Below are 20,950 nucleotides of genomic sequence, written 5' to 3' on the forward strand. Positions count from 1 at the left end.
CATCTTTTACCTATAAGCCTAGAATATCTGATATACTTATCTGTGAAGCAGGATTTTCTGAAGGGCTGTCCTAGCTTATCTTGGCAAAGTTTAGCAGTCCTTTCTTTTGTGTCCTGCTTGTCCAATTTGGACAGCATACTGTCAGCAGTCGAGGTAAGGGCACTTTCTTGCCCAATGGATAACTTTTGCAACAAAAAAAGTAAGCTCCATGTGTAGTTTCTTTGATGCCCATCATCTTCTCTGAAGTAGATTGGTGCTGCCAGGAGCAGATGTGTCTCATTGTCATAAAAAATGAACCTATGTTATTAAAACATCTTTAATGCCATATCATATAGATCTATGAAGTATTTGAAGACCACTTGTGTACCTAAAATATGTCTGTTTGACCTTGAAAACATACCTAATATGACTACAAGTTTGATTGTAATGACTAACTACTAACTTGTATTTCTTTTTTATTGTAAGCCAAATTTTTAATTAAATATTTGTCATATATTTAAAGAAATTAGCTACTGAGAAATGGAACACTGAAGAACAAGATAGTTTCATGAAAGCTCAAGGATTTACAAAGCATTCATTGATTTTTGAAATTGTTTCTACTTAACTATTAAAAGAATATCAGTTTGAACCAATAAAGAACAAGAGGTTAATATATATATATGGCTCAATTTCTACCTTCTATCCCATCAGTCCCATTGAATGTCTCATCTAGTGAAATCTTTATACAATGACTCCTGGCACTGAGGGGATTGTGAAAAGCTAGTATTTTTTTCTATTCTTGAATCCTAGGAAATTAGATTCATTCTATTAATTCCACTAGACTCAATGCAATACACTGCTGCACTATTGGCTATGTGTGCAAAATAGATGAGGAAGTCAGAGATGTTCTCCAGCTTCATCTTTTAGGCTTTTATGTGACAATTGTATTTTAATAATAATCTTCCTGTAGAAATTAAGCCAAATATCACCTAACTTGCATTTCTTTATATCCTAATTAGTTAGTAATAATAACTTCCAATGACTAGAATTTGCATTACATTGTTAAGTGAGTTGTATAGATACAATACCTTGAACAGGAGTAGAAATGTATGTGCAGTATGTTCTAAGAAAAATAATCTCAAATTTGTATTAATATACAAAGATCCAAGCCAATGTAAAATATTTTAAACTAACAGTTGCTTTTTAAAAATAGATTCAATAATCTACCTTTTTATGTTATCATTTCTATAACCCCATTTTTTTCTTTACAGAAGATCCCTAAATCTGATTTCCTTTGTTTAGCTTTTTTTTTCTGATTATTAGCCATAACAACTTATAACCAAACCCCATAAAATGATAATAAATATCCATAACTCATTTTGGGGGAATATGGGCATAGTTTTCTCGACTATTTCCTTTTGATTGGGGCACTGGTAATCTTTGGGGGACCCTGAGAAAATTCAGGATTATGGTCAAGTACTGAATGGAGCTGTGTCTGAAGCTGGATCATCTCAGTTAGCAGCCTTGAAGCTTTTCTGTATGCAGACTTCAGAGGAAACTGCAACAGAGGCACTCTGAAATATTGTATCATCTGGGCCATCCATTCCCATTGAAGGTTTTTCAGGGGATCTTCCTCAATCAAATCTGATTTTTCTTAACCCAGAATGAATTCAGAACCTCTCATTTCTTGTTTAAACAAAAGCATAACCTCTTCTCCAAAGTAACATATTTTTAACTTAAATTTTGAAGACAAGGCATTTTTAAAATATATTAGTTGGATTAACCCAGCAACATTTATAATCAAATGTCTCTTAGCAGCCATTGCTCCTTCCTCAGCTGTCAAACAATTAAAAAAACAATTAAAACAAATAACATACAGTATCCAGACTCTCTGTATATTTCCCATCTTTACGTAGCCTTTTTATATTACTTTACTCCCTTTTTAAGGACTTCATTATTTGAAAACTATATATTTCTTTTTATGACTGTCTATACCTTCTCTTTACTTTCCTAAGACTATGTATATTTTTAAACATACTGTAACCAACTTAGATCAGAGGGTAGTGCTAGCCACCAGTTAACCATAAAGACCAGGCAGTGGTGGCACACACCTTTAATCTCAGCACTTGGGATCTCATGCCTTTGATTGCAGTACTTGGGAAGCACATGCTTTTCATCCCAGCACTAAGGAGGAGGAAACAATAAGAGATATGGACAGGTGGAGAAAGGAATATAAGGCAGGCAGTGACAGGAGCTCAGCAACCTTTTCGATCTTAGAAGTTGGGGTAAGAAATGACTTTGGCTAGCTCCTTTACTTCTCTGATCTTTCAGCATTTATCTGACTCCAGGTATTTATTTATTTATGTATTTATTAATTAATTAATTAAGACCAATTAGAATTCACACTACATAAAGCTTTTCTAGGACATTTGAAAAATTCCTTAAAAAAAAAAGAAGTCTTCCCAAGAAAAAAAAAGTGAGTGACCTGTCTGCCAGCTGAACTGCCCCACTCCCTATATTTAGTTCCCAAAGAAATATTCCACTACCACCCCCACTTCACCAACTTCCCTGTTTCTGGGTTCTTGTCCCCACTCCTGTTGTATTCCACTGCTTGGGTGCAGGCCACAGCAACCAGAAGAACAGGTGAGTGACCTAGCTACCAGCTGAACTGCCCCACTCCTTAGATTCTCTCAAAGACCCATCCCACAAACACCCACTTCACTGCCTACCCCACTACTGGGCCTCCTGTCCCCTATTCTTGCTGACTTCCACTGCTCAAGTGCAGGACATACCAATTAGAATAATAGGGAAGTGACCCATCTGCCAGCTGAACTACCCCACTCCTTAGATTCTCCCAAAGACCCATTCCACGGTCCCCCATCCCACCTCACCAGTGGACAGTTCCCCTCCTGCTGCTGTGCCCCCAGCCCCAATTTCTGCTGACCAAGAGCAGGTCATGCCAGTCAGAAGAACTGGTGTAGGCCATAATAGTTTGAAGAACTGGTACAGGCCAAAAGCAAGCCAGAAAGACAGACTGGGAAGCTCAGGAAGAGATACCCTGATGGACCAAATACCACACCTGTCAACAGAACCACAGATAGGCAGCCTACCAGCAGATCTCCTCCATTCACTCAGTACCCACAACCCACACTCCCTTCCTCATCACCATATCCCATCCCCCCAACTTGGGTAGAGACCCCCTTGTGGCACCAAATGCCACGCTAGCCACCAGAAGTCCAGCCCCAATTCCACTTGGACAGAGAGTCCCTAATGGATCAGAGGTCACACTGGCCTCAAAGAGGAAACAGTAGCCAAGAAAAAATAAACACTATCCAACAAAGAGAAACTCAGAAATCAGTACCTAGACAGAAAATAATGGAGCTAACAGATGTTATGATTCAAATGGACCTAATAAATATCTACATTTAACCCAAACAAAAAAAGAATATACCTTCTTATCAATACCTCATGGAACATTCTCCAAAATTGACCATATACTTAGTCACAAAGCAAGTCTTAATAGTCGTGTTTGGTTCTATCCTAGGTCACTGGGTTGCCCTGCCTCCAGGCCCAGGCCCTCCAGGCAGTGTCAGGGGTGAGCTTCCTCTTATGGTATGAGTTTCAAGCTGGATTGGTCATTGGCTGGCTACTCCCACAATTATTGTGCCACCTTTACCCCCAGCACATCTTGTAGGCAGGACAAATGCTAGGTCCTGTGGGTATGTGGCTGGGTTGTTGTCCCTGTCTCTCTATTGGAAGTGTTGCCTGGTTACAGAAGATGGCCCATTCAGGTTCTGTATTCCCCCATAGCTGGGAGTCTTAGCTAGAGTCACCCTTGTAGATTTCTGGGAGTTTCCATTGCACTAGGTTTCTAGCTCTTCCCAAAGATGCCACCCAGTTCCAGTTGTCTCTTCAAGTACTCTCTCCTTCCATCCTCTCTCTACCTGATCTTGTAGCAGGAATCTTAACAGGTCTTATTAACAAAATTAACCTGAGCCAGGTATTGAGATGAATGCTGAAAGATCAGAGAGACAGAACAAGCCACAGCCACCTCACCTGACCAGTCCCTCAGCTGATCCCATTTCCTCAGCTGAACTGTGCTGCTCAAAAGCCTAAAAACTTAACCAAGCCAAAAGCTTCTAGTTTCTGGTCTTCTCACCTTATATACCTTTCTGCTTTCTACCATCACTCCCTGGGATTAAAGGTGTGAGTCACCATGCTTGGCTGTAACCTTGAAGAGATGGATTTCTGCATCTGGAATGCTAGGATTAAAGGAATGTGCTACCACTGCCTATCCTCTATGTTTAATATTGTGGCTGTTCTGTCTCTGACCCCAGATAAGTTTATTAGAGTGCACAATATTTTGGGGAACACAATATCACCACATGATCTTTCCGGTTCTCATCCCCACTACTCCTCCAGACCCATGCCCCCATCCCTCTGTGATATCTATTCTATTTCCCCTGCACAGTGAGATTCATGTGTACCCACTTGGAGCCCTCCTTGTCACTTAGCTTCTCTAGGTCTGTGGATTGTAGCATGGTTGTCCTTTACTTAGCTAATATCTACTTGTGAGTGAGTATATACTATGTTTGTCTTTCTGGGTCTTGGTTATCTCACTCAGGATTACTTTTCTAGTTCCATTCATTTGCCAGTAAATTTCATGATGTCATTGTTTTTAATAGCTGAGTAATACTCTATTGTATAAATGCACCACATTTTCTATATCCATTCTTTGGTTGAGGCACATCTAGGTTGTTTCCAATTTCTGGCTATTATAAATACATAAAACTGCTATGAACATAGTTGAGCGAGTGACCTTGTGATTGGATGGAGAGTCCTTTGGGTATATGCCCAGGAGTGGTATTGCTGTGTCTTGAGGTAGATGGATTCCCAATTTTCTGAGAAAACTTCATAATGATTTCAAAAGTGGCTGTACAAGTTTGCACTCTCACTAGCAATGAAGGAGTGTTCCTCTTGCTCCACATCTTCTCCAGCATGAGCTGTCATCAGTGTTTCTTATCTTTGCCATTATGACAAGTGGAATCTCAGAGTCATTTTGATTTGCATTTTGCTAATGGCTAAGGATGTTGGACATTTCTTTAAGTGTTTCTCATCCATTTGAGATTCTTTTGAGCATCCTCTGTTTAGATATGCACCATTGGGTTATTTGTTTTCTTGATACCTAGTTTCTTGAGTTATTTATATATATTTTGAATATTAGCCCTCTGTCAGATTTGGATTAGTGAAAATCTTTTCCCAGTCTGTGAGCTGCTGTTTTGTCCTATTGACTGTGTCCTTTGAAAGAAAACAACTTCTAAAAAAAAAAAAACCTTAAAGATGTGGAGGGATTGGAACACTAACCCAGCCACAAAACCTTTGACCTACAGTGTGTCATGCCTGCTGAGTATTCTAGGACCTGAGCCTAGCAGGATCCTCATCAAAGAGACCAGAGAGACTTTATCCAGCAACCAATGGGAGCAGATGCAGAGCCCCACAGCCAAACATTAGATGGATCTAGGGGAGTCCTGAGAAGTAGGGAGAGGAAAGATCAGAGGAACCAGAGGGGTCAGAGACACCATGAGAACATGGCCCACAGGATCAACTAACCAGGATTCATGGGGGCTTGCAGGAAGCCTGTAGGGGTCTGACCTATGTCCCCTGCATATATGTTACAGTTGTGCAGCTTGTTTGTCTTGTGGGACTACTAACAGTGGGATCAGGGGCTGTCTCTGACTCTTTTACCTGATTTTGGGACCCTTTTTCTTCTACTGGGTTGCTTAGTCCAGCCTTGATATGAGGGTGTGTTCCTGTCTTACTATAACTTGTTATGTATGTTTGGATGATCTCCCTGGGAGGCCTGCTCTTTTTGGAGGGGAGGCAGAGGCAATATGCATCTAGGGTAGAGGAGAGGTGGAGGATATCCTTGGGTAGGGGAGGGAAGGGAAATTGCAGTCAGGATGCAATATATGAAAGAAGAATAAATAAAATTAACTAACAAGAAAAAAAAAACAAAGTCTTCTCATGAGATTACTAAAACTTCAACCAAATCTTTTTACTTTACACTTTTTTATTGAAAATAAATTTTCTCATACAATATATCCTGATTACAGTCTTGTCCCTCTACTGCCCCAAGTTCCTCCTCACCTCTTCTGTCATCTGGATCTACTCCCTTTCTGTCTCTCATAAGAAAAGAACAGAATTCTAAAAGACAACAACCAAACATGAGAAAATAAAACATAAGATGAAGCAAAAACTATCATATCAAAGTTGGATCCAGCAACCCAACAGGAGGGAAAGAGTTCCAAGAGCAGACACAAGGGTCAGAGACCTACTCATTCTCATAGTCCAGAATACCATAAAAATACTAAGCTAATAGCTATAATATATACGTAGAGGATCTGGTTTGTAGAGCCATGTAAGCTACTTTGGTCTCTGTGAGCTCTATGCTCCTTGTTTAGTTGATTCAGAGAGCCTTGTTCTCCTAGTGTCCTCCATCCCCTCTGACTCTTATACTCTTTCTGCCTCTTCTTTTGTTGGCCAAGGGGGACCCACAGAAATCCCCAGACAACTCAAGTTGTTGCTAAGACAAAATGTTGCTCTCTGCAAACTGACAGTGGGGTCCCATTGCCAAGGTCAATATCCATACAATTCATTGAAAATAGAGAATTTGAACTGGTCCCTACTGTCCTCACCCCTGTGTTCTAGACTCTTTGGTGCAGGAAGGTATTCTGCAGGCTACTGAAAGAGAAATGTAAACACCAACTCATCCACAAAACCTTTGACCCTACAATCTGTCCTGCCTGAATAGTATGTGAGGGCAATGGTGACACAGACCTGTGGGAGTAGCCAATCAATTTCTGACATGACCTAAGGCCCACTCCATAAGAAGAAACCCATACCGACATTGCTTTTGGTAACCAAGAACGAAAGATTAGATAGCCCAGAGACCCAGTGTGAAAGTAAATACTACTGGACTAAAAGAAAAAAAAATCAATAAAATGATTCCTAATGATATTCTGCTGTACTCATAGATCAGTGCTTTATCAATGAGCACTTTTAAGGGAATGGAGGCCCTATTAATCGACCAAATAATTACACATATACAAATCAGCATTAATGAGTAGTATAAAAGTTTATTTTTTAATGTCAGTGTTAATTCCAAAATAGCACGTATACTAAGTACTGTGCATGTAGATGCATTTTCATCCTGAAAGCATTATAAAGAGGAACTTACATATGTTTTCAGGGCTGACCATTGGGTATTGGATGACCAATTAGTGTACTCTTTCCTAGGGAAGATGCTTTCTTACACTCTCATCATTCCTTAGTTACCTGTAGTTATTTGTGTTGGATTGAGGAATCTTGAACTTTTCTTTATCACATTATATTAAGAAAGGATGTAAAGGAGGATTTGGAGGGAAGACATGGAAGGAAGAAGTGATGTCATTATACTCTACTCTCAAAATATAAATGTTTAAAAACAAAAAATAAAGAAACTTATAACTACAACTGGCTATCTTACAAATTATTTAGAATCTGTTAAAACTTCTAAACCAGAGCTGGTGAGATGACTCCGTAAGTATAGATACTTGCCAAACAAGCCTGGTGACCTGAATTTTATTCCCCAAACCCATAGAAAGGTGGAAGGAGAGAACTGATTCCACAAAATTGTCCTTTTGACCTCCAGACATGCAACATGTATGCTTATGACCCCCCATGCCACATGTGTTCCTCACAGTAATAAATAAAATTTATTTTTATAAAAAATCTGCCAAATCACATTTGATAATTACTAATATTTACCATGCATAGTCTAAAAGCATATATTCTCACCAAGGCATATTTTTAGAATTAACAGAAAATTTTCAAAATATTGCTTCTAAAAACAAATTTATGAGATTAGTATTGTGGGTTTTATATTTTAAATATATGTATTTATGTTTTGTCTGAATGTATGTCTGCCCACCATGTGTTTGCCAGGTGCCACATCAGGCAGAAGAGCATGTCAGATCCCCTGGAAGTGGAGTAACAGACAGTTGTGAGCCACCATACAGGTTTAATGTGTATTTGCTGTGGCATTTTCTTTTAAAAATTGAATACATGTACCTATTTCTCTTTATGGAAGGAAGAATGGCAAGAAGGGAGAGCAGGAGGAGAAGTAAAAGAAGGAAAAAGGAAAGGAAGGAAAGAAGGGAATAAAAGGGGAAAGGGATGAGCAGAGGAGGAAGAGAAAGGGAGAGGAAAGGGAAGGAGGAATGGAGAAAAAAGAACATCTAGCGCTTGAATTATATATGTTAAATTTTCAGTGTGAATGCAGTATAATATTGATTCTATAAAGCCAGACTTCCAGATGAATATATTCTAAACTTGGTTTGAAAAATCAATTGTGTAGCCTTGGTGCAGTGGGAAGGCGCTCAGTGTGCTGGGCTCTGCTGACTCCCTATGGGTGACCTTGATTTGGGGGATGTGGGGATGTGGAGTGGCTTGGGAGAGAGGGCTAGGGGTGGGAGGAGGGAGGAAGAAGGAGGGAGGAGGGGGGATCTGTGGGTGGTATGTGGAGCGAGTAAAAAATTTCTTAATAAAAAAATGAGGGACTCCTGCCTAGCACTGGTGGCATGCAGCACTTCAGGCTTGCCGGAGGTAGTCCTGGCGACCCTGGCAGCCAAGGATATGGCAGACTTAAAGAGGAAACATTCTGATGTGGAAGAGGAGGAGGAAGATGAGAAGTGGGACTAGAGTCCAGTTGGTCTTCGGAGCTACCAGCAAGCCCTGCTCCAAATCTCTCTGGACAAAGTCCAGCGCAGCCTGGGCCCCAGAGCACCCAGCCTCGGCCAGCAAATCCTTATCCACAACATACTCCAGCAGCTCCAGGCTGCCATTCACCTCGCTCCTGCCCCCGGAGCCTCTCTTCTCGGTGAAGATTTCTCCCTGTCTACCACTGTTGGCTCTATCCTCAGGGAGCTGGATACATCCATGAGTGAGACAGAATCGCCTCAGAATCCAGTGGCTTCCCTGAGGCTCCAGAATGAAGTGATGCCCCAGGCTGATCCCATGTTTTTAGAAGCTCTGAGCTACCGGTACCTGGGCTACTCTGGCCTGGATTGTAGTTAGAGTTTTCCTGCCTGGCCCAGTCAGGACAAATCTCTCTTACTCGCCAGTCCCACAGTCACTCAGACCCAAACAAGTAAACACACAGAAACTTATATTGCTTACAAACTGTATGGCCATGGCAGGCTACTTGTTATCTACTTCTTCTATCTTAAATTAACCCATTTCTGTTAGTCTATACTTTGCCACATGGCTTGAGGCTTACCAGTGTCTTTACATGTTGCTTCTCATGGCGGCGGCTGGCAGTGTCTCTCTCCAGCCTTTTACTTCCCAGAATTCTCTTCCCTCTTATCCCGCCTATGCTTCCTGCCTGGCCACTGGCCAATCAGAACTTTATTTACACAGAGCAATATCCATAGCACTTCCCCTTTTCTTTTTTTTTTAAGGAAGCTTTTAACTTTTACATAGTACAATTACATATAACAAAACAATTATCAAGCAAGAATTACAGTTACAATATTAAAGAAGATATCCTATCTATCTTATATTTGTGAGTCTAAAGTTTTATATCTAACTTATCTTTTATCATAACTGAGGAAATTGTAACTATCTAGTCTTCAACCACATCAAAGACCTTAATATTACCTGAGAACCGGGAGAAGGATGTAAGCATTTTTCAGGAGTCTTGCAAGAGTAGACAGAGACAGCTGGCAGCCTGGACAGTCACCTAATGGTCCTTTGTAAAGTTGGGGCATTTGTCTTCAGCCCACAGGGCTAGAGTCTCTGGGTCACTTCTCTCAGTGTCCTGTACAATGTCTGGCAGTTTCCTCTGTGAAGCAGGAACCTGAAGGACCATTTTGTCAAGCAAAGTTCAGTGGTCACCATTCTATGGGTCCTACGTGTCCAGTTGATCGAGCAGTCCAGGCAAGAACAGTTTCTTGCCCAAATGGCTATTTTTGCTGAGGTGAAGATAAGATACGAAGTGTTTTCAATGCCCATCCTCATCTCTGAGGTAAATCGGTGTAGCCAGGAGCAGACATGTCTCACTGTCCAGAAAGTGTAATTTTAAAAATATTTTAAATGCCATATTCTGAAGGTCTTTGAAGTATTTGAAGATTACCTATCTATCTGAAATATCTCTATGTATACCTAGAAGACTTAATTAACATGGCTATGAGTATGATTATCACAGATGATTAATTATTAATCTATTTTTAATTATCCATTACAATTTTAAATGAGCTATACAAACACAATACCTTAAACACAAGTAGAAATATATACATAGTATAACAAAAATTACTTTAAGTTTGTATCAATAGACTAAAGTCTATACCAATGTAAAACATTTTAAATGAGTTGTTGCTCTTTAGAAGTAAGTTCCTTAATCTACCCTTTCTTCCTATTATATCTATATCATATCCCCTTTTCTTCTTTAGAAAGAGATCACATTTATAATCAACCTGGTTTAAATAAAAATATTGGTTTTTTTCTGTCCCACACCAGAGGGCTCTTCTGATTTGGGACACAAAAATCACTTAACATTTTCTTTTAGCAATATGTCTGGGTTTAGAGAAGGAGTGAGCCAATTCCATCTCCAAAGCCAGCTTGATAATTTTGGGAATGTGGGCGTAGTTTCTCTTACTACTTCCTGCTGGAGGGGGGCACTGTATCTTATGGGGACACAAAGAAAATTTTAGGAGTATGTCCATTAGGGTGAACCTCTGAGCCAGTTGCCTTGAAAGCATTCTGGATGTTGGATCATCTGGGCCATGGTGTCATTGGAGACCTTTCAGGTGGTCTTGGCTGATCAAACCTGATATATCTTAATCTGGAACAAATCCACAGCCTCTGGCTTTCTGTGGAAACAAAAGCAGAGACTCCTTTCCAAAGCAACATATCCTTATATCCAAATTTCGAAGTCAAGGTACCTTTAAAATTTACATATTTGTTTAACTCAACAGTTTTTATGATCAAATCTTTTTTTGTGGTTAAAAATTCCAAAGACAAGACAAACCAGATTCTCTGTGTAATATCCATCTTTGTAAGATTGAAATGCCACTGTGGCTGCTGGCTCCACCCACCTCAGCTTCCCAACATGGCGGTGGTACAGTTTACCGCCAACTCTGGGTCTGGAGCTATGTGTACCATCAACTATCAGAAGCAGTTCTATCAAAGCAGCGCATAGCCCAGAATTTTTTTTTTTTTTTAACTAGCAAAGGCTAAATCCACCATGCAGCACTGGATGATTTCTTTCTGGACATTGACACATTTGCAGTGGAAAAGGACTCTGCACTTGCTCCCCCAGAGCCTCCCTGAAGCCTCTTTTGTGCCCCAGGATCCTGGGAATGGAATGAATTGGATCACATCATGGAAATCATCTTGGGATCCTAAGACTGATGGAGGTCCTTCCTGGCATCAGCCTCTGGGCTGGGTACTTGGATGTGACTTTTTTTTTTGGTTTTTCGAGACAGGGTTTCCTTGTGTAGCTTTGCTCCTCACTTGGTAGCCCAGGCTGGCCTCGAACTCACAGAGATCTGCCTGCCTCTGCCTCCCGAGTGCTGGGATTAAAGGAGTGCGCCACCACCGCCCGGGAGATGTGACTCTTGTATGTGTGTTTAACAGAGACTCTAAACAGTGACTATGGCCTCTTTTCCTCCTATGTCCGGACTCCACAAACTGCCCTCATGTGTGCGTGCTTCTGGTTACCCCATCCTTCCATGGTGGTGCGTCTGTCTTCCTGAATTAATTTATCTCTTCCAAATGCCTTAATGAAACTCTGTTTCAGGGAGTCTGATTTCTCACTTACACATTTCTTCTGCCTCCAGTTCCCACTGCCCTTGTGAATCCTAGGGTCTCAGGGAACATAAAACTGGACCTGTCAAATGGGGATGGGTGGGCTGCCTCCCCAGGGATTGGGAGGGGCTGGTCTCCTCCTGGCAGGCTAAACCTCGCTTCCTTGGCAGGACCCCAGTCGCAGAAGCCTCCTTATTCATAACCAGACCGGACCGTGTGCAATAGGGGTGGAAAGCTACCAGCTCCGTGCTATGCTATTTAAAAGAAAAAGAAGGCGGCGTTTGTAGTGGCTGTTTTTTATTACTATTTTTTTTTTGAGTGTTTCGTTTTTTCTCATAAAATTATTTTGGAAGAAAAAGAAACTAATTCTGAAGAAGCCCCTAGTAATTCTTTATGTGTCCTCCTTTGTTCCTTGTTCCTATTCTTTTTTGTTTTTTTGTTTTGTTTTTCAAGACAGGGTTTCTCTGTGTAGCTTTGCGCCTCTCCTGGAACTCGCTTTGTAGACCAGGCTGGCGTCGAACTCACAGAGATCTGCCTGCCTCTGCCTCCTGAGTGCTGGGATTAAAGGCGCGCGCCACCACTGCCTGGCCCCTTGTCCCTATTCTGATATCTCCTATCTCTAAAACTCTGTTACTACTTCCAGATGAAACAGGGCTGCTAATATCCCTGTCTTCAAATTATACCACTGCTGCTATCTGTTTTCAGGAATTCCTGTATGGATGCACAAGCCATTTCCATGAAGGAATTTAAGTTGCAAACTCTCACTAGTTGGTAAAAACATCTGGTATCATCTCCACTGCATGGAGAACTTATGCTAAGTACAAGTGATGGCATCCCTAGCTAATCCTCTTAGATCTAGAATTCCATCATGAGGCCATAAGTCTGGGATGCAGAGCACCATCTGAATGACAAATACTATACCAAGTTTTGAGTCAGTCTCATTGTCCTAAGCTTTCCTCTAATTCTAAAATCATACTTTCTGACCTATCTATTCCAAATATGTTCTTCCATAACAGGCTTCTCATCTCTCATGACTAATAAACTTATGGAAATATTTTACTTCCACGAGTCTTCTGGATATGCCTAGATACCAACTGTGAAAATATATTAGGAATATATCAGAAGGTTTAGATAGCATTCATTCTAACTACAGTTATCATTTAAATGCAAATACACTATTATTTAATATTTTTCCTGCAGCATGCATTACCTTGATTTTTTTTTTTAAAGTAAGGTCTGCTCCTGTTGAACTGGAACTCATTATGCAGCCAAGGATGGTCTTGAACTTCTGGTCCTCTTGTTTGTACCTCCATGCTGTGCTGGGTTTAGCGGCATGCATCATAAAGCCTGATTTTATGTAGTGCTGGGGATCAAATATTGGGTTTTGTGCATACTAAGCAAGGACTCCATTAACTGAGATACATCACCAGCTTTATAGTAATTATTAACAATTTATTTTTGAAAATTCAATTAAAAAACAACAAAGAAACAATGCAGTTTTCATTACCCCAACCTGATTTCCACCAATGCTAACTTTTTACATTACCATGTTACAATTGTAGCAACAAAAAACCCAAAGAGCTGGAGAGATGGCTCAAAGGTTAAAAGTGTATACTGCTCTTGTAGAGGACCTGAGTTCAGTCCCTGCAATCCATGTCCAATGACTCCCAACAGTCTGTAGCTCCAGGGGCATCTGATACCATTGGCCTCCGTGGGCACCTGCACTCACATGCACATACCGGTGCACAGACATACACTATATATTTGTTTTTAAAACACCATATAAAAGATGACCAAATAAAAATGTTAAGACATTTTTGTGTACATATTATTAAAACAGACTCTGAACTATCTGCTCAGTTTTCCATAAATCTAAGGCATTGCTTTATATTTTTGAATATCTGTTTCAAAGGAGAGGTCAAAGCGAGGTGACATGTTTAGAGAAAATGGCATGAAAGAAGTCAGATTTTAGCAGTGTCTTGAAGGGCACATAAGATTTCCAGATTTGGAAAAGACAGAAGACATTTCACCTGGGACTGAGGAATGAAAAAGGCATAAAAGATTCAAGTTACAAAACCATGGACTATAGACAAAATCGATGCAGATACAACAGACTGTTATTTAATGGGAGGTAGGGGCCAAAGTGGGGCCAGAAGTATAGGTATGCAAGCAGATTTAATTCATGCTGAGTCTTCAGTATGTATTCATTCATTCACTTACTTATTCTTGAATAAATATTTAGAAACCATTTACTATTTTCCAGACATTGGTGACAGAAGCAATAAATAAAAGAAAAATTTTTCTTATTAAGTTTACATTCTAGTGAAAAAATGACAAACAACTTGCCCGGTATTTTTAAAGACACCAGAAAAAGTGTCATAGGTAGATGGAGTGATTGTGAAACTTAGAATGTAAGGCAGAAGAGATCAAAGATACTAGAATATGTGGAACATTGAGACTTGAATAAATAGTGACTTTAGATTTTACCAAGGAAATTTTACCAGGGGCCCATTGGCGTGTTTTGAATGGCAGTGGGACAGATATGACATGTAAGCAGGGGTATCGTTTTGTTTGGGGAATTGACAAAAAGAAGACAAGAATGGCTACAGGAAACAAGGTGAAAGAACAGAAACTTGGATAATGTGCATTTGGTCAGAAGTAGATTCTGGACTCTGAAAGGATTTGGTATGGGATTATGTCTGAGAGAAATCTGTGTCAAAATCAGGACCAGAGAAGAAAGATAATTGGAAGAGAAAAATCTTAAATAGGGCTAAACTGTCTTGTATGGGGGGATTTCAAAATCAAGGTGTCAGAGTGGGACTGAAGGAGACTTCATGTCAAGAAGGAAACACACACACACACACACACACACACACACACATACACACACACACACACACACACCCATGTAAACTGTAGAGTACAACTTCATCTCAGAAATTAAAAAAAAAGAAAAACAAAACCACAGCATATCCAAGTAGTGAGAAAAAACAACAAACATTTTTAGTCTACCTAGAGTACAAGGGCAAAGAAGACATTTCTCTGCCTAGAGAGTACTAACAAACAGTCCAGTGAATAAAATAAATGTAAATAAATAATTCTAGTGTGTCATACAAGGCAGTAAAATATTAAGCATTCAGTGTCTGATGTATAACCATTGCAAAAAAGAAACAGGAAGTATGTACACAAGTCTGTAAGAACACACACACAAAATTCTTTCCAAGATGTGTGAAGACAATGGCAAGAGTTTTCATGACTCTGGAAATGGTGGCTTTTTTTTTCCCAGCACTGGGGTGGCTGGATCAAACAGATTACTGTGAATTCGAGGACAGCCAAGGCTAAATAGTGAGACCCTGTCTGAAAAGAAGTTTTTAAGATAAAATTTTAATCCTAAGAGTGGGAAACAGTCTAGTAGCATCTCTGTAAACGTAAAAGCTATACACAAATACGGTCTATTTTGTGGCAGGCTTGGTGACACACGCCTTTTGTCCCAACACTCTAGAAGCGGAAAAAGAAGGATAGGGAGGGAATTCAAGAATATTCCCTACTATGTACTGAGTTCTGGCCAGCCTGCCCTACAAGAGAATCTGTCCTTTACCTTTAAAACACTATTTTAGATTATTAATGATATATCAGACATTACAATTGGTTTCTAGAGGAATGAGAGAGGTGAATGAGAAAGATGAATACAGATAACACACACAATAATATGAGTAAAAGAGGGACCATGTAAAAACTAACGAGAGCATGCTGAGAACTGAATGAAAAGTTCACTCAAATATTTTCATTTGAAGTGAAATAACTAAACACTTGAACTCTACCTAGTAACTTTAAGAGGAAAAAAAAATATGTACAGTGATATGAAGTCATGAAACTATGTCACAGGACAGGGACATTTGTGACGTACTTACATGACTGAAAGCCCTGGGCAAACTGCGTATGTTACACTTGGAAGATATAATCTTTGCAATCAATATATCCCCTTTTACTACACTGGAGTTAAAACTAATGTTATGCTCCCATCCAGCCTATGACGAGATTTGTTTTTAGCCCTACCTGGTTCTTAATATATTGTGGCTACTCCAAAGACCCTAGTTCAGTGGATCATTTTGTATGCCTCAAGAAATGTGGCCTTTGATCCACTGCCTTAAAGCTGGAGTTTCAACAGCATTAACATTGTTCTGGCTGGGGCAGGCTGGGAACTGGAAGCCCAACATGCCTTTCATTCTAGTACTAATACATAGCCTGGGGCAATTCACCCTTTTTCCTCCAAGTGCACACTTACAAATAAGTCTTCCTGTCACACTCCATCTTGCTTCTGTGGTCACCTCTCCCACACCACAGATAGGTTCATATCCAACTATAAAAAGGTATATCCACACGTTTTAGACCATCATAGTTGCAATTCCACATTTTTTTTTCTTGATGTGTGTGTGTGCATTCGTGTGCCAGTCCTTGCCTTTTACCTAGTTATAGGGATTCTCTTTGTGTTGATTGCAGCTGTTTAAGGCACCCTTATCTGTAAATTTCCATAGACTCAATTCTATGTGAGTGCTTACTTAGAATAATACAGGCACTGCTAAACCCAGCTTTATAGGGATTCTAGGGCTTAAAAAATTCAGAATTTTGTGCTTGCATGGCAAACGCTTTAAGCCGTCTCTCCAAACACCACATTTACAGTTTTTGGAAGTTAAATTTTGTTGATCTAGTCCTGTAGGTTCCAATTTCAATGGCTTTTTCTTTTTTGCCTCATTGTGACTCACTAGCACTTAATACAGTGCTTGGCACTTGTCAGGCATTAAATGAACTTCTCAGTTGGATGCAAACCTTCTAGATTAAGGGAACATGGGTCAGGCTGGATACAAGGCCAGTACAGAGGCCAGAAGGAAAAAAAAAAAAAAGTTACGTTTGGTTCTGGTATAGAAGGCAAAGGAAGAGAGCTGCATGGAAAGGGCACAAAGATGTAGGTTCCAGGATTGCTTTACCTTTGGTACAGAGCACGCACAGAAGAGGTAGAAGCAAACCTTAAGGAAATTAACAAATGTTTAACACATTTTCGCTTTTATTTCGAATACCAAGTATGAAAGTAAAGTGTGTGGGCCAGCACTGGCTGAGAAAAAGATAACATTTCCTGAAGTCCTGACCACCCCATTGCCCCTCAAAAACTATGGGATGTTCAATACTTCCTCAAATCGCTTGGTAGTATAGCGGTTTACTTTGCTTTCTGTTTGTATGGATCCCAGAAGTCAGGGTCAGTGTGGTTACCACTGGTCTAGATCAAAGATCAAAGTGTTCTGCAATGGAATTTATCGCTTTTCTTGAACGCCACTCCCGCTCCGACCTCCAGCTCAATCCGGTCTAAGCTGTTGTGGAGAAAAATCTACCGAAAGCCCCTCCAGCCCTCTCGGACCCCATTTTCTGGATGCCTGTTCCCAAGCCCTCGCTTCATCCTCTACAGAAAACGTCTCTAGTCCCAGCCCGCTGACCAAAGGCAGCGCAACCTATCACCACCCTCTGTGCTTTCCCGCCTTCCACCAAGCGCGCGCCATAAAAACCTTCCCTGTTACCCAGGGCAGGTTCCCAGAAGGGCGCATGCGCGTTCTCGGCTGTCCAGGAGGTGAGGGCGGAGCGGAGGGGGCCGAGCCCATTGTGGGGCGGGGCGTCGCGGGGCACGTGACGTGGTTTGACTGTTTACACGAGGCGCGGGCAGAGCCGTCGGCCTCAGTCAGTCAGGCGTTAGGCAGCGTTTCGGTTTCACTTCCGGTGAGGGGCCGCGCCTGAGAGGGCGGGCTGTGAAGCCAACGGACGGCGAGCGCGGGCGGTGGCAGTGACGGCGGCGCCGCTGCCGGGGGGCGAGCGGTAACGCGGCGGCGGCGGCAGCGGCTGGGCCTGGAGCGCCTGCAGCCCACCTCTCGGAGGCGGGCTCCCGGCGCGAGGACCGAGAAGATGGAGGAGCTGGTGGTGGAAGTGCGGGGCTCCAATGGCGCTTTCTACAAGGTAACCGGCTACCGGACAGGCCCGGTCCTTGGCCTTCTTCCCTCTCTTGTGTCCCGGGCGGCGGCGGGTAGGCCCCGCGGGCGCGGCGGGCCCGGCGGGTGCGGCGGGCAGTGGGTTGTGAGGGAAGCGGCGGACTCGGGGCCTGTAGCCATCCTTCTCGCTCCGACTCCCGACTCCCGCCTCAGGCCCCGCGCCCGCCCGGCCGCACGCGAAGGAGTGCGGGGAGCTGAGGGCCATTCGCCTACTGAACTCTGTCAGCGAAGCTAGAATTCGAGGCCAGGGGATCCGGCCCTAGGACCGGTGCTGCGTGAGGTGGCAGTGGCTTAGCCCTGCTTTTCCAAATAATCCTCTCTCGGTGGGTTCCGGGCCTGACATGCGGGGAGCCCCTGCCTCGCCTGGGTGGCCGTTGGGAGTCTCGGGCTCCTGGGTTTCGGTCCGCAATCCAGACTTTGGAGAGCTCCCCAGTTCTGAGCGAGGGAGTGGAGCCAGGAAGAAGAGGTAGTCAGCCCGGAATCACAATGGCAACTGATTATTAGTGGCCTCTCTTTGTGAATTGCGAAGGAGGTTTTTAGACTTAAAAGTTTCTGGAAGACCATGAAAATTGAGAGAGCCATTAAAGATGCTGGCCAAAGGGAGTATCCAGGGCCTCCTAACCTCTTTCTAAGTGGGAGAAATTCAGGGATACCCATGTCTCTGCTTCAAGTCTGCTCATTTAAAATTTTTCTCTGTGTTTCAAGGACCAAGTTCTCAAGGACCAGAATATATGCGATAGTACTTAGTATGGTTGCTAGTGAATTTTACCAAGACTGGAGTATTTGTTCTTTGCTCTGAAGTGCATAAACGAGTATATTCACTTTGACTTTTGCGATGTTGTAGGGGACTATATAGTTGGGGTTTTAAATAGGCATTAATGGAATTAGTGAGAGTGTTTATACCATTGAATATCAGATAACATATGCATTGGAAGGAATCTTAAAATATTTATATGTAGCTGTGGTGCGATTGTTGATACTGCATAAACGTAGATCTAGCAATATTATAAATTTTCTGTAAGGCCCTACCTCACTAGAATATTTTAGTAATGGAAGGAAGCATAGAAAATAGCTGTCACCATTATCCAACAGTTTTAAGTTTATTGTGGAATAACTTGGACATTTCAAATGGGACATAGTTGGCTAGACTCAAAAAAATGACTTTAATAAGTTATGTTTTTACCAAGTTTATAGAGACATTTAGATGTACATAAATTTCATGAACAAGGAACACTTGTAAAATACTGATTTATAGCAAGAAAATACCCTTTTGTTGTAGTGTAAAAGGAGACATTTAGCATTTATGTAATTAATTTTACCCGTGCATTTATTTTCAGTTTGCTATAATAAAAAATTGTTCCAGTTAGTTTTGATTAGTTTGCATTAGATTTCTAGATTCTAGAGTGACAGTTTTAGTTGCTAGAGTTGGGGCACTAAGACACAGATGAGCAAGGGATAATAGTTAAGTAGTATTTTTGTTCATCTCTAATACCAGCTTAGAGTTGAGTCCACTGTTAGTGGCTTTTAATGAAGTTGGCTTGCCATCCAGCACAAGTAGCCCATCCTACTCTTGAAGGATTTATTGGCTCCAGTAATTTTGCTTACAACTGACTGGAATTTTTTTTAAGTACTCTGTTTTTGCTATTAATCCCTTATTTTTTTTCTTGATTTTGTTTTTCAGCAACATCTTATTTTGAAGGTGAACAAAAAGGAATGGATTATGGATTGTCCTTTTATTGCTTGAGGGGAAATGTACATTTGTGTGTGTGTGTGTGTGTGTGTGTGTGTGTGTGTGTAGAGCTGAGGATCGAACCCAGGGCCTTGAGCTTGTTAGTCAATCACTCTACCACTGAGCTAAATCCCCAACCCGAGGGGAAATGTAATACTTTGAAAAAATATATGTTGATGAGTTGCTATTGTGTTTAAGCTTGTTTTTTAAAAATCATTTCAACTGGTCTATATTAACGGAAGGATATTGACTGTACTGAAATAGGTGTAAATTTTACATTACTTAGACTGTTGACTGTGACCAGAAAAAGTAAAGTGGGCATGCTAAGTTGCTTTCTAGTGAAATAGATGACAAAGATGAGAAATAAATACCATTATAGAAAAATTGGGAACTTTGTTCATGAAATTGGTAGAAATAAAATTTTAAAGCTAAACAAATCAAATTCAGTGTAATTGAATTCAATCTTTCATTTGCTTACCAGACTACTGTATTCTGAAGGATAGTTGCACATGCCCTGAGCACATTAAGTTTGCAAAATAACTTTGTAGAACATGTGCTAGGAATGATTTGGTTCTTTGAAAGATTACTACAGCCAAGATCTGAAATTCACAAATCATACTTCTGACGTACCAAGGGCCAACCAGTTCAATTTTTTTCTTTTCTTTTTTAATTTTTCTTTTTTTTTTCCAGAGCTAAGGACCGAACGCAGGGCCTTGTGCTTGCTAGGCAAGTGCTCTCTCTACCACTGAGCTAAATCCCCAACCTCCATTTTTTTTCTTTTGGTGTTTAATTTTTTTTTTAATTTTAGATTTATTTGTGACTATGTTTGGTTGGGTGGGTGCCTGTGTGCATCCCATGTCACACTTGCAGAGAGGTCAGAGGAAAACTTAAAAGAGGTTGGTTGTCTCTCTCCACCATGTGGCAACTGGGGATGGAACTCAGGTCTGCAAGCATTTACCTGCTGAGCCATCTCAGGACCAGGCTCTTTTTTTTAATGTTTATTTTTTAAAGTTGAAAGTTAGATTTAGTAATCACCAGAGCCTCTATTTTTAAGCTTTGGTATTTCTTTAACCTAGAAAAAGTTGGTCACATGTACCAACCAGTTTTTGAGCCCTTCAGGCATGTTATTTAAAATATGAAGACACTTTGATTTGTATCTCATATGATCTTTACAAAAGCATTGCTTAAACCACTAATGTTGCAATACATTGCAATATATCTTTATTTTAGGAGCATCTGCCCCTACGTAATTTTTTTTGTGTACTGCAGTTTTGCTGTGTTGAGAATGATAATGAATTAACTTCACTTTAGATGTAAAATGGGTGCCATTCAGATGTGAAAGAACTCTATATACAAAGATTTCTAG

General features: G+C 41.0%; 1 protein-coding gene and 1 pseudogene across 10 annotated transcripts in view; both read left to right on the forward strand.

The window, feature by feature from the left end:
- Window positions 1–8,652: 8,652 nt before the first annotated feature.
- On the forward strand, window positions 8,653–11,424 carry LOC118573674 (annotated as a pseudogene).
- Window positions 11,425–17,503: 6,079 nt separating this feature from the next.
- Fmr1 (FMRP translational regulator 1) overlaps window positions 17,504–20,950 on the forward strand; it is a 40,737-nt gene continuing 37,290 nt past the window's right edge. For 4 of the 10 annotated variants that reach the window (XM_036174334.1, XM_036174335.1, XM_036174338.1 and 1 more), the window contains exon 1: window positions 17,506–17,823. In XM_036174334.1, the coding sequence (XP_036030227.1) occupies window positions 17,773–17,823 (51 nt within the window). In that variant the 5' untranslated portion in view covers window positions 17,506–17,772. Of the gene's footprint in view, window positions 17,824–20,950 lie in introns of all 10 variants that reach the window. The other 6 variants (XM_036174337.1, XM_036174339.1, XM_036174340.1 and 3 more) reach the window with 3 other exon arrangements.

Source organism: Onychomys torridus, chromosome X, assembly GCF_903995425.1.
Source record: "Onychomys torridus chromosome X, mOncTor1.1, whole genome shotgun sequence".
Classification (NCBI taxonomy): Eukaryota; Metazoa; Chordata; class Mammalia; order Rodentia; family Cricetidae; genus Onychomys; species Onychomys torridus.